The sequence below is a fragment of the Phocoena sinus genome, chromosome 10 (assembly GCF_008692025.1).
Source record: "Phocoena sinus isolate mPhoSin1 chromosome 10, mPhoSin1.pri, whole genome shotgun sequence".
Classification (NCBI taxonomy): domain Eukaryota; kingdom Metazoa; phylum Chordata; class Mammalia; order Artiodactyla; family Phocoenidae; genus Phocoena; species Phocoena sinus.
The window spans coordinates 72,628,414-72,642,202 of record NC_045772.1 but is presented as its reverse complement, the minus strand read 5'-3'; the positions used below and the strand labels follow the sequence as shown (position 1 = coordinate 72,642,202).

The 13,789-nt window shown below is 35.0% G+C and overlaps 2 protein-coding genes across 5 annotated transcripts in view; both read left to right on the top strand.

Moving 5' to 3' along the window:
* The window catches only part of LRRK2 (leucine rich repeat kinase 2), a 153,033-nt gene that overhangs the window by 97,102 nt on the left and 42,142 nt on the right, over nucleotides 1–13,789 (top strand). For all 4 annotated transcript variants that reach the window (XM_032644297.1, XM_032644296.1, XM_032644298.1 and 1 more), the window contains 7 exons: nucleotides 2,400–2,601; nucleotides 3,601–3,689; nucleotides 9,905–10,092; nucleotides 10,976–11,130; nucleotides 12,189–12,335; nucleotides 12,494–12,685; nucleotides 13,345–13,491. In XM_032644297.1, the coding sequence (XP_032500188.1) occupies nucleotides 2,400–2,601; nucleotides 3,601–3,689; nucleotides 9,905–10,092; nucleotides 10,976–11,130; nucleotides 12,189–12,335; nucleotides 12,494–12,685; nucleotides 13,345–13,491 (1,120 nt within the window). The remainder of the gene's footprint in view (nucleotides 1–2,399; nucleotides 2,602–3,600; nucleotides 3,690–9,904; nucleotides 10,093–10,975; nucleotides 11,131–12,188; nucleotides 12,336–12,493; nucleotides 12,686–13,344; nucleotides 13,492–13,789) is intronic.
* On the top strand, nucleotides 5,193–9,879 carry LOC116760060 (high mobility group nucleosome-binding domain-containing protein 3-like). The gene has a single exon (XM_032644300.1). It carries the CDS (start codon nucleotides 7,294–7,296, stop codon nucleotides 7,567–7,569), a length of 276 nt encoding a protein of 91 aa, XP_032500191.1. The 5' UTR covers nucleotides 5,193–7,293; the 3' UTR covers nucleotides 7,570–9,879.

Below are 13,789 nucleotides of genomic sequence, written 5' to 3'. Positions count from 1 at the left end.
CTCAGAAGCATTCCAGTTTGGATGATAAATTATATGGTCACCTTGGTTATAATGTGTTGGCTAGTTAGCTTACTTTTCCATTTCCACAGATTATGTTCCTATCCAAAACCTAATGAGCCATTTATAAACTGGTCTTTGTGGTGCCCAGGGAGAGAATTTGCACATTTGTATCTTTCAGCACATTTATCCCAGTCACTAAAAGCTTTTACAAATGGTGGATCAGTGACATTTTATATAAGAAGAATGAAATATCATTTATTTGTAGATTTTCTTACTTTTTTTGTGGGACATATGACTAAAGAGTAATATGACTTTTAAGAAACAAATATGCAAAATTAATATATTCAATTAAATATTCTCCTTACCCAGGGAGTTTTCTTTTGAGACTATACCTATGCTTACAGAACTTTGTTGTTATTTATAATATTTTAATAGCTTCTCTTTTTATCATTGGTATCAGAGCATTTATCATATTTTAAAAAAGACTTCTTGGAGGATGAGTTTGTTTTGAGAAAGCCTGAATTTAGTTGAAGCAAAGTCTGGATAAGGTGGTTCATCAAGCTGTACTGGTATTGCTTTAGGCTAATAGCAATTTATCACTATCAATTAATGAGACCAATTTTCTTTCTGCACTTGTACATGAACTCTGAAGGCAATACCAGATAAGGAAGTAAAACAAATGCTTTGAGAAATGGCAGTATTATTTGAAGAAAGGTATCTATTACTAATGGATACATCATTCTGGCATATTGGTTTGAAAATCTGTTTGATTGCTTTGCAGAATAGTGACTCAGATGACCCCAAAACAATAAACCTGCCAGAACTTGAATATTCTTTCCTCCCTGAGGTGCTTCAACCTGTATTCAAACAACAGCTTTTAATCTACTAGAAATCTTTTTTTGTTTGCCCTTTCATTTGTTTTTCATCTTTTCCTTTTATCTTGGCTCTTTTCTAATCTTTCCCTGTCTCACCCTTATTAACATGTGTCTGTGCAGACTTCAGAATAAAAGTTTTTTGTTTTTGGCTGTTGGTGACCTGATAATAAAGCTTAAAACAAGGAGGACAAAACAGAATTCAGTGCCAACCATATCCCTCTCAATCTTGTCCAGCCCCTTAGCAGAGTGGGATCCTTTGCTGGCCCTGTAATCCAGCCCTGTAAAGTTCATCCTTTGGTTACTTGATTGCTTTCTGTGAGAACTCTTGTTTACTTTTATATGTAGGTTTCCCTTCTTGGGTTAAAACATAAATTTCAGTCTGAATTTATTTTTTATCTTAATTTATAAATGATGAAGAGAGAGAATATGAAAAGTGCAGGTTAGTGAAATTATATTTAATTTTCTGGTTCAAAGCGTACATTGAAACAATCTTGAATGTTTGGAGGTAAATATGCAAGTAATGGTTACAGTTGCTGTAAATCAATTTCCTTAAGATTCTAGTTAAAAGTAGAAGGAGCAAGTTAAAGTGTGTGTGTGCATGTGTGTAATAAAACCCAATTTCTATTTGTAATAAGTTGAAGAATTCAAGTAGAAATTATGTTAGTTATTGTCAGGTAAAAAGAATATACAAGAATATATTCATGGGTTGAGAAATGGGGAGAGTGTGCCACCTGGTGGTTCTCAAAGGTATTTTAGTTACTATTGTTAGGGTTGCATTTCTATTTAAAATTAGATTTTTAAGAAAAAAGTTTGGAAAAGATTTTAATTATAGAAACTATCACTTTAAGGTCATTCTTTTAAAATTTTATTTTATGTATCTCTCGATTAGTAGACAGTTGTTAGATTCTAAGTGTAACAGACCCCAGATCATCCTCTCATATCAGAATCATTGGGGTTTAGATGATTTCTTATTTTTCCAAGTTCAAGTTTCCACGAAAAAGCATAGCTTGGGTGAGGAAATTTTTTGTCTGTCTCCAGATTTCACTGTTGATACCTACATTCCACTAATACAACATTTTGCAAATAACAAGAACAAAATTTAGTTTTACCTTGGGTTGTGGATCACATTTTCATCTAATAAATAAGGTTCAAACGCTCTTACAATACTTGCTGACTTCTTATGCTAGCATATCTATTGCATGTAAGTTTAATGTCTTAGAAAACAGAAAGTCCTTTATTTACTGTCAATGATTTATCTTGGATTTTGCCATGGATTTTCTGAATAGCTAGATAAATATTTCCATGTAATATTATTTGATAGTTCTTTCCAAATTGGCTTCTGTGTTCATATTTTTTCTTATTTTAAGATCATCTTATTTATTCCTGACAATTTAATTGGTTTTACATTACATTTTGATTTTATTAAAAAATACAGTTCTGAATGATTAGCATAGAATTTACCACCCACCAGACAAATCGATGAATAAAATGGATTTTTACAGCTTGTCATTTGTAATTTCATAGATCCGAGATCAGCCTGTTGTTGGGCAGCTGATTCCAGACTGCTATGTAGAACTTGAGAAAATCATTTTATCAGAGCGTAAAAATGTGCCAGTTGAATTTCCTGTAATTGACCAGAAACGATTATTACAACTTGTGAAAGAACATCAGCTGCAGTTAGATGAAAATGAGCTTCCTCATGCAGTTCACTTCCTAAATGAATCAGGTTTGTTTATTGCATATTCTTTGAAAGCTCTGCTGTAGTAATTTGTGAAAATGTACCTGAACCTTGTATAGAACTTACATTTAAAATTTAACAGAATATTGACAAAATTCTTTAATAGGTAACTGATTTTTTTTTCTTTTTGAAAGATCATCATGAGCATTGATGTTGAATCATGTATTATGTCATAAGAGAAAAATTGAGAAATTATCTAAGGGTAGTAGTGGAAAAGGTCTCTGAGCAGGAGTTAAAACATGGGTTGTAGAACTTGACTGTACTATTCAGGACCTGTGAGACCCTATGTGGAGGCTATTTGTACACTGAAAAGAAGAATTATTATTGGGATGGTTTAACGTGGCACTTGGAGAATCAATGGTTGTCTGAGATGATGCAGCTACTGAGTGGCAGATCTTGCTCTGTTGCATAACATGTTGTCAGCATGACCTCACAGATGAAAACTCTTGAACAGACTTTGGTGCTAATTGTGTACTTGATCAATATAACCTTGCTAGAAATGTGTGAGTTGATTTGTAGTGCTCGGATAAGTGGTTGGGAAGTTGCTTTTGATCTCCAGATTCTGCTGTATGAAAAATAATCTTTATGTGGATTGAATCTGATCCATTCATCTCCTCATTGTTCTTAAACCAGTAGCTTCCTTTGATATTTTGTGTTTCTTACCTGTATTCGAAAATAAGATGTGTCTTTGTAATATGTAATTAGAAAGCCAAAAATATTTATGAATTTCTATTTATTTCTAAATACATGCTCTTCAATGTATGGCTTTGTCTTAAATATGATCATTTTATATAGTTCAAAAGATAACTTTTTAAAATAATATTTGGATTTCAGGGCTTGGGAGCTGTGTTGCCTGGGTTCGGGTCTCAGCTCTGCCACTGAAGTTTACTCATCTGTAAAATGAGGAGGTTGGACTAGATTCTCTCTAAAGCCCCTTGATATTTGCATATTCTAAATTCTATGTTTCACTCTTGATTTGTACTCCAGGGGTCCTCCTTCATTTTCAAGACCCAGCCTTGCAGTTAAGTGACTTATATTTTGTGGAACCCAAGTGGCTTTGTAAAGTCATGGCCCAGGTTGGTATACTATATTTTTGTGGCATGGGAGTAATGATTGAAGAAAACTACAAGTGACACCTAGAGCACTGAGTTTTATAGAGTTTGTGTTCAGTTAAGGTAGAAACTACTGTGAATATAGAAAACTGTAGAACAATTTGTGTAGAAGACTGCATAAAGAAGAACTTCATGAAAGAAGAGAAGACATCTTAGAATTTACTTTAATGTCTTTGTTTTCAAGTCACAGACAGGTGTTTGTACTGCTCTGTTCCGTAGTACTTTTCTAGATCCTGATGATAGCTTTGGTTTGGTTATTGATATAGTCAATTGAATGAAAGCTTTGTGAAAATCTTTGGGATAAGTACATATACAAAAATTGGGTTGATGAGCCTCTGAAACCTCAGTCTAGACAACATGGAGGAAAATTTTGACTCTTCAGTGGAATGTAAGTTCTAAATGCTTACAATTTTAAAAATTTTGAATAGTGGTGGTTATGGCTGTCTTTTCTCTATTTATATTTCATATGGAAAATTATTTCTTCTCCCAATAACAGTTACCAATGAGTTTATATTAATTAGCTATCATAATCCACCTCTATAGATTTGCCACAGAAAACCATTCAAACAGAACACACTAGCTCAGGGTTCCTCAATGTCAGCATTATTGACATTTTGGGCCAGATAATTCTTTGTTGTACATTGTAGGATGATAGCAGCATCTTTGGCCTCTACCCTCTAGATGCCAGTAGTACCTTCCCAGTATGACAAGCAAAAATGTGCCCAGACATTGCCAAATATTTTAGGATGCACAAAATCACCCTGGGTGAGAACAACTGCATCTGGATGAATCATGAATTGAAGTGAGCCTGGGGAGGGCGTCTCCAGCATGTGCACTCACTGGTGGCTATTTTGTTTATGAGTATAATTTTTTGAGTCACTAAAATGATTGTATTTTTTTATGTTAGAAATCTCTCTTCTTTTTTTTTTTTTTTTTTTTTTTTGCGGTACGCGGGCCTCTCACTGTTGTGGCCTCTCCCGTTGTGGAGCACAGGCTCCGGACACGCAGGCTCAGTGGCCATGGCTCACGGGCCCAGCCGCTCTGCGGCATGTGGGATCTTCCCGGACCAGGGCACGAACCCGCATCCCCTGCATTGGTAGGCAGACTCTCAACCACTGCGCCACCAGGGAAGCCTCAGAAAGCTCTCTTCTAATCAACTGTAATGGTAATTAAATTCCCTCAGGTAATCTTGAATAATAGTTCCTAAATTTCATCTAAGGAAGAATAAGAAAGATATTTTAAAGAGGGAATTAATTTGTGGCTAAATCCTATACCACAGAACTTGAGAATGTATTGAAATGTTGCAATTGGCAGTTAATCGTAATGGGACAGTTATTACTATTCTGGCAGTTTTTTTTTTTTTTTTTTTGTGGTACGCGGGCCTCTCACTGTTGTGGCCTATCCCGTTGCGGAGCACAGGCTCCGGACGCACAGGCTCAGTGGCCATGGCTCACGGGCCCAGCCCCTCCACGGCATGTGGGATCCTCCCGGACCGGGGCACGAACCCGCGTCCCCTGCATCGGCAGGCGGACTCTCAATCACTGCACCACCAGGGAAGCCCGTCTGGCAGATATTTTTAAAGTAGATTTTCATCCTTCTGCACATATGCCATGGAAAGTGTGATTTTACTCATCTACCTAATGAGAATGGAGCCAGGAAGGTATAGTGGTCAAGAGCACAAGCTCTAGAGTCAGCATGACCTGCATTCAGATCTCTCCTAAATCCTTACTCACTTTGACATTTCTTAATGTTTTAACCTTTTGTTTCTTCACTTGTAAAATAAGGATAATAACAATATTATCTTCTACATTGGCTCCCTAGTTCAGTATAAGTAAATAGTAAGTTTTAGCAAAAGTTTATATTTGACCTATTTGGTAATTAAAGACTTATGATTTCAGGAAATGAAAAAAATCTTCAAAACTGTAAAGATGTATTCATGTAGTTTTGGAAAGTGTGCCAGGTATGGAGCTAAATGAAACAATATGTGTAGTTATATGCACTCTGTGTAGAAAAGGGAGTTTTAATTATACCCTAAAGATTTGTTGTTAGGTGGCACCTGTATCAGAAAATAACTGAACTCTGTATAGTCAAGAAAAGGCTAAAGTTGCACCAAAAGGTGATGTGTTTCCATGTGAATTGGGACTATTTAAAGTTGCACACGTGTGGATAATATGAGAGTGGGTACATCTTATTCAATAGAATAACAAAGTGGTTTGCATCAGAATCACTATCTTTTAACAGAAGCAAATTTCCATCATGATGCAATAAAATCCCTGAAGATACTATGGAGTAATTAAGTTGAAACTCTCATTAGCATAGTTATACTATTAGTTATACTATAAACATGTTAATTTAATTGAAAATTAAGTCAAGAATTTGAACAACTCAGGTTATTTTGAAAGATAGATCTAAAGGGTCAGTAAAATTTCTTAATGTAAAAGATAAATGCCATCATTTTTATTTATGTGATATACTGAAATATGTCATTTTTATTAAGGTTTAAAGAGAATGAAAGCCATAAGTAATCACGTGAAGACAGAATGATCTGCCTGACACCAAACCAGCAAAAATAAATAGGGTTATTCACCTCCAAGTGAGTCATCAAGACAAGGGAAGAAATAATTTCATGGTGTAGAAGCTCTAATGTGCCCAGCCACCCTCTTTGTGCGCAGAGCTGTTAGGTCACTAAACTTATTAAAGTTTCCATCAACACACAGAGAAATTTGCAAAACTCATTTAACTATATGATAAAAGAGATATGAAATGGACTTACTGGTAGAGTATTATAAAACTTGCATGGCAATTTAATCTTGATAAAAAGTTGTGTGAGAAATTTGGAAAATTTTCTTTCCTTGCACAAGGGCATAAGTTAGCCTTAGAAATTACCAGGCTGAAGGAATAATAAGAGGTCTTTCAAAGGTGATAAAATTAAGATAAGGTTTCAGTTTTTTATTGCTATATAACAAAATACCCCAAAACCTAGCGTACACAAGTAAACTTGGAGTAAAACATCAACAGCTTATTGTTTCTCGCTGTTCTGTGGGTTGACTGGGTTCAGCCAAGTGGTTCTGCTCCACATGGCATTGACAGGGGTCGTTCGCTTGGCTTCCTCATTGAGCTGGGCTGGAGAGTCCAAGAAGGCTACACTCACATTTTTGGTGTGTTGGTGCTCCTCCATGTGGTCTCTCATATATGCCTAGACCTCTTAAAGGCCAGGCCCAGAACTGGTAAAATGTCAGCTCTGCCATATTCTAGTGAGCAGAGCAACCACAAGTCTTGTTCAGGGAAATGGATGGATTCTATATATTGAAGGATTAAGCAGCCCACATGTAGAGAGAGAAAAAAATTAATGTGTCCGTCTTTGGAAACTATCTGCTACAGATAGTGGTAGCGCAGCATAGATCTACTAAAAAAATCAAGCACAAACTTCTATTTTAAAATCAGTTTGTCGGAGGCCGTGCTACACCGATCCCTGTGCGTGAACAGCTGCGGCAGGGGCAGCATCCAGTGGCGGTGCCAGCAGTTCCAGCCCGTTGCTTTACTTTTTAGCTGTACCAACGTAGTCATTATGCCTAAGAGAAAGTCTCCAGAGAATCCAGAGGGCAAGGATGGCTCCAAAGTAACTAAACAGGAGCCCACCAGAGGGTCTGCCAGGTTGTCAGCGAAAGCTGCTCCCCCAAAACCTGAACCTAAACCAAGAAAAACATCTGCTAAGGCCCTTATCCTATGCATAGATCCTCACATTAGCCCTACTGAGAAAGAACTGGCAACAAAGGTTAAAAAAGGTGCTAAAGGGAAGAAGGAGGAAAAGCAAGAAGCTGGAAAGGAAGGCACAGAAAACTGAATCTGTAAACGAAAGAGAATGATTTGTCATGAAAATTAGGGTTGATTTTATGTACCTCTTGGGACAACTTTTAAAAGCTATTTTTACCGAGTATTTTGTAAATGCTAATTTTTTAGGACTCTACTAGTTGGCATACAAAAATATATAAGGATGGACATTTTACCTTCTCATAGTCATGAGTTTTGGAGATTCCCATCATCCTTGAGTAAAATAAATACCAATTTAGTATAGGAAGCTGTCTGTAAAATTGATTCACCATTCCATGCACTTGCTTTAAAAATTTAGTCCTGTGCATACTGTGGTGTTTTTACTGTGTGTATTTGAATTTTTTCATGCAGTTTTTCTAGAACAATAATCAGTGGTGCTTTTGTACCTAGGTTTTATGTAATTTTAATGAAACATGGATAGTTGTGGCCACCTGCTGACTATTTGTGGTTTAAAATAAAAGGTTTTCCTTCCTGCAAAAAAAAAGTAAATAAAATAAAATAAAATAAAATCAGTTTGTCTAAGTAAAATAAATTAGAATAAGTATACAATAATGGCTGACATATGAGAGGTTACTTATATGCTTTTCAAAGATTATCTCATTTAATTCTCAGAACAACTCTTTTAAATGGTACTTTATTAGTGCCCATTCTTGAAGATGAAGAAATTGATGGACAGAGAGGTTAAATAATTTATCCAAAGTTACATATTCAGGGAGAATTAGAGTTACGATTTCAAACCAAGTGGTTTGACTCCATATTCAGGGAGAATTAGAGTTATGATTTCAAACCAAGTGGTTTGGCTCCAGTGCCTATGAACCTAACCCTAGGATAAAATGCTCCAAACTTTATTTTCCCCCAGTTCACGAATTCAACAGTATTTATTCAGCACCTAATGATGTTCCAGATATTGTTCTGGTGCTGGGGCGACAGCAGTAGACAAAACAAGTTTCCTGCATTCATGGAGTTGACGTTCAAATGGGAGGAAATAACCAAAACATGGATCCTTAACATGTTAGGTGGTACAGAATGCTACAAAGAAAGTATAAAGTATGGCTGGGGGTAGAGAGTGAGTTTGTCAGACAGGTCTTAGCAACTTTAAAAACACTAAAACAGCAGTTTTCTTCACTACCTAAAGTGTAAGAGCAGTTTGGGCTATAAACTATACGATATGGAGGAAGTCCCAAATTATAGTTTTTATTATTTAATGACCCATTATACATTGCATTAGATATCATTATGTTCAATCAGTCATGCATTCATTGATTCAATGACGGTATATGTACAAAATAGAAATATGGTGTTGAGTGAGACAAGTCCTCGGGCCTACGGATTTTACAGTCCAGTATTTTACCCAGCTACATGATAATGTAAATAATGTTTGTTCCTATTTAAGTATCCCTTAAGCATTATAGATCTACTAAAGAAAATTAAGCACAAATCTCTTTTGAAAATTAATTTGGCCAAGTAAAATGAATAGGAATATGTAGATAATGGCTAACATTTGAAGGCTTGCTATTTGCTAAAAATTGTTGTATGTATTTTGCATGTTTTATGTGTATCTTATTTTGTTCTCATGCAGTCTAAGAGACAGTCACTTTTATTATCTTATGTTACAGAGAAGGAAACTGTGGGTAAAGAAATTAAATATCTTTCCCAAGGTCACACAATTGGCAGTAGAGCCTGGATTTGAACCTGAGTTCTTCTGAACTTATATTTTTAATTGTTATGATGATGATCAAAGCTCAAAGTATGGTCTCCACATTAGAATCATCAGAGTTTCTTGTTAAAAAAGCAGATTCTCAAGCCTCATCTCAGACCTACTGATCCAGACTGAGTGGAGTCCAGTGAAATTCAGGGGTTACTTACTTTGTTTGAGAATCACTGAAATGTGCTAAGCTACCTCTCTTCTCGCTGATGCAAACCATCTCCTATTATATAAATGTAAAGTAACATTTCTATTGCAAACCTGTAGTGATAACACAGTCTGGAAGATAATTTCCCTAGGAATATACTATTGATGAGACTGTAACAAGGATGTGGGATACTGGATTGATGTGTTAATTGGAGTTGGGGAAGGCTTGTGGTTCATTGGTTTCAGAGGATCTCCAGAATTTCTGATCTGAATTAACTCCCTTAATTTAATAAAAATTTTTTTGTGTGTGTAGGGAGTACATGCCCCACTGGGCTTCTAGGCTACCTGGCTGCTAGCTAGAGAAATTAGGTCCTGTGTTGTACTTGACAACATTAAAATTGTTTTAATCATTTTTACTGAGCACAGGAAATGTTTTAAATTCAAAACTTTCCAGAAAATAAATTTTAGTGATTATGTATAAGTTTAAATCTTTCAGATTTTGACAGTGAAAGTGGAGGGCTGTCCAAAACATCCTAAGGGAATTATTTCACGTAGAGATGTGGAAAAATTTCTTTCAAAGAAAAAGAGATTTCCAAAGAACTACATGTCACAGTACTTTAAACTCTTAGAAAAATTCCAGATTGCCTTGCCAACAGGAGAAGAATATTTGCTGGTTCCAAGCAGGTAAGCCAAAACTTAAAATTTTATTACCCTATGGAAATTCACCATATATTATATTGTTTTAGTAGTCAAAGTAACTTTGGTCTGTGATAAATGTAGTAACTTTTTTCTTCTTGTGTAAACTTTGTACTGAAGTATAACATTTTCTTTTAATGAAAACACTAAATTTGACATTTAAAGATACAGTAAATGACTGATTTTATGTATATAATTACTATTTGATTTAGCACTGCCTAATTTAATAAAGGTTAATAGTGGAGATAAGTCTCTCTGTGTGTGTATGTGTGTGTGCGTGTGTGTGTGTGTGTGTCCTTACATGGTACTGGAAGAGTTATTAGGCAGATTCTGGGGATATAATGAGTTTTCAACATAGTCTTAAAATAATTTATGGCTGTGAATTTTCAGAGGTATGGGCAACACAATGGAGGCCTAAGTTATAGCCCTGTACTGTAGAAATTCTTACTGCTTTATAAGCACCTGGGAAATGTTATAAAGTAATATGACATTGAAAAGTGCAAATTGCATTGGTTGATGGATGGTAACTAATTCTAAAAATAGATATAACTCTTTTCTAGGACATGAATTTTTTTCAAGTTTTACATAATCCCTTTACTTGTCTATGCATAACGAACTGTAATAATTTATTTATAGTATAAATAAGATTATTGAAAAAATTTCATGCATCTACATCTGATCATGCATTTGCATTAATTAAATAACCATTACATTTTGAGTAGGAAGAGCATGTAGCAAAAGAACATTATAAAAAGTGCAATTGCTTAGAATATTTATCTTCAATTCATTGATTTCAAGTAGTAAAGCACTTTGGTCAACATGATTGGGTATTTTATGAAGCTGTATAATGACAGTGTCCTTTTATCTTTAGTTTGTCGGACCACAGACCTGTAATAGAGCTTCCCCATTGTGAGAACTCTGAAATTATCATTCGACTGTATGAGATGCCTTATTTTCCAATGGGCTTTTGGTCGAGATTAATCAATCGATTACTTGAAATTTCACCTTACATGCTTTCAGGAAGAGGTATGTATTTAATGAAGAATTCATATTTAGAGAAGTTAGGAGGAAAGCATATTAAAATTAATGTCATTTTCCCAGAGTTTACTTGTTTGAAAGGCAGCTGAAAATCAGAAAATAAGCTCAAAAGACCTCAGAGTGGCCAATATAAAGATATACACTCAAATAAATTCATGCAATTTGTTAAGAAGAAAATTCCTCAAAGCCCATGTGTGCTTATTTTAGACACATTTACAATGCCTATGACTATCTCGCTTTGCAAGCCAAAGCAGACTAGACGTAGCAATTTAAAAAGGTGAAATTAGTAAGCATCATTTGTTTAAACACACCCACCCAACCTACACATACACACAAACATACACACACGCACGTGTGCGCAAAGAAAAACTAGGAATGGCCACCACTGCAGTCAGGGAGTTTTATTTAACAGTGTAGCAGTTCCTGACCATTCAGACCATTCTGTGTAGGGACTATAATAGCTCTATTCTGCTGCACAATCCCTGAGGGGTTTACAAAAAAGAATAAAAATGGGTGTTTATAATGCTAGCTCTTCCTCCTGGAAGAAGGAGAGATCTTAGTGCTCCAAAGGGAAAATATAATTTTTTATGTGCTTAAAAATCAGCTTTATTGAGGTGGTACTGTATTCTGAAGTAAACCTATGTTGCTTGCAGTTAATCGACATATAGAAAGTTACATCACATCAAAGTGTTGGTTTTAGCATGACCACCAACCTCTTTTTAAAAGTTTTGGGAACTTACTTATGATTCTCTTTCTTCATCTATTACACATACTAAACTACTTAACACCATGAACCTGAAATCTATCTTAGGTTGTATACTGGGCATTTTATTTACTTCATTCCAAAATTGAGGATAAAATATTTAATATTATATTTAATAGATATGGATGGGGACTCATATCTTTAACGATTCCAGTACTTTCCTTCAAAACAAATATATCTCTCTTACTGTCATTTGTGGTGTGTGCAGTGAATTTTTCCCCTTTAATTTATGGAACCGCTAATAATTAATGGTTATATGTGGGTTCATTTAAACTTCTTTCAGAACGAGCACTTCGCCCAAACAGAATGTATTGGCGACAAGGCATCTACTTGAATTGGTCTCCTGAAGCTTATTGCTTGGTAGGATCTGAAGTCTTAGATAATCACCCAGAGAGTTTCTTAAAAATTACAGTTCCTTCTTGTAGAAAAGGTAAGGAAATTAATTAAAAACTTTGAATTGTACCACTAAAGAAATCTAAACTTTTAAAAAAAACTTTATAGTTTTGTGACAGAATAAGGTTCTTTCCAGTTTTGTGACAGAATAAGGTTCAGCTAGGGTGTTGATGAAGTCTTCTTTGGATTATGTAGGCTGTATTCTTTTGGGCCAAGTTGTGGACCACATTGACTCTCTCATGGAAGAGTGGTTTCCAGGGTTATTGGAGATTGATATTTGTGGTGAAGGAGAAACTCTGTTGAAGAAGTGGGCATTATATAGTTTTAATGATGGTGAAGAACATCAGAAAATCTTACTTGACAACTTGATGAAGAAAGTAGAAGAAGGTATGTGTTGATACAACATACAAATGTTTTTAAGTGATCCTTTCAATATTTGTGAAGTGAGGTTTGAAATAAATGTAAAAATTATTCTTATCCATAAGGGATGAGTTAGAGGATACTGCATTCAATTGTAGTGACAGTTCAGAAAAATATATTTATTACCCAGTAAGATCTTATACTCTAGATTCAGAAAAAATGTTGGTTTGAGAGTTTGAATACTGGCTATTGAGCAACATAACCTCATCTGTGAAATAAGAGTACTGACCAAAACTACCTCATAGAATTGTTATGAGGATTAAAATAGATGATATATGGAAGTAACTTAGCAATGATAACCATAGGCTAAGTGCTCCAAGAATGTTGTAAAAGTAAAGAATATATAATTTCCTACTCATGTATCAATAGTCTAAGGCAGTTCTGAATTCTACTTTCTAGTGAGTGAACCTAGGAATGAGTATTTAAAATTCCTAGTAGATAGGTATTAATTCAACTTTTAAAACTTTCTCAGAGTTTCTAGAGAAAAATAAGATTGGTAAGAAAACCTTAAAGAGTGATTAGAAATCATAGAAAATATGTGATTATTTCTGTAAATCAAAAGGACAAACTTATATACAACCTTAATAGTTTACCTTTTAAAAAAAAATGTTTTATGTACTTCTCAGGAGACCTCCTAGTGAATCCAGACCAACCAAGGCTCACCGTTCCAATATCTCAGATTGCTCCTGACTTGATTTTGGCTGACCTGCCTAGAAATATTATGTTGAATAATGATGAATTGGAATTTGAACAAGCTCCAGAGTTTCTTTTAGGTAACTATTTTTGTTGATTTGAGAATAAAAATTAGAGTGCAGATTTATAATCTAGAAAATATTTATGTATAATTATATTGTCATAGTTTTTAGTGTCTTCATATATTTTTTGTAATGTTTTTCCTTTGGGATAATATATTTTAAAGTAATATCATGTTGGGACTTCCCTGGTGGTCCAGTGGTTAAGCTTCTGCACTTCCACTGCAGGGGGCGCGGATTTGATTCCCTGGCCAGGGAGCTAAGATCCTGTATGTGGCACGACACGGCCAAAAAAAAACCCCAACACTTTTGTAGGCTG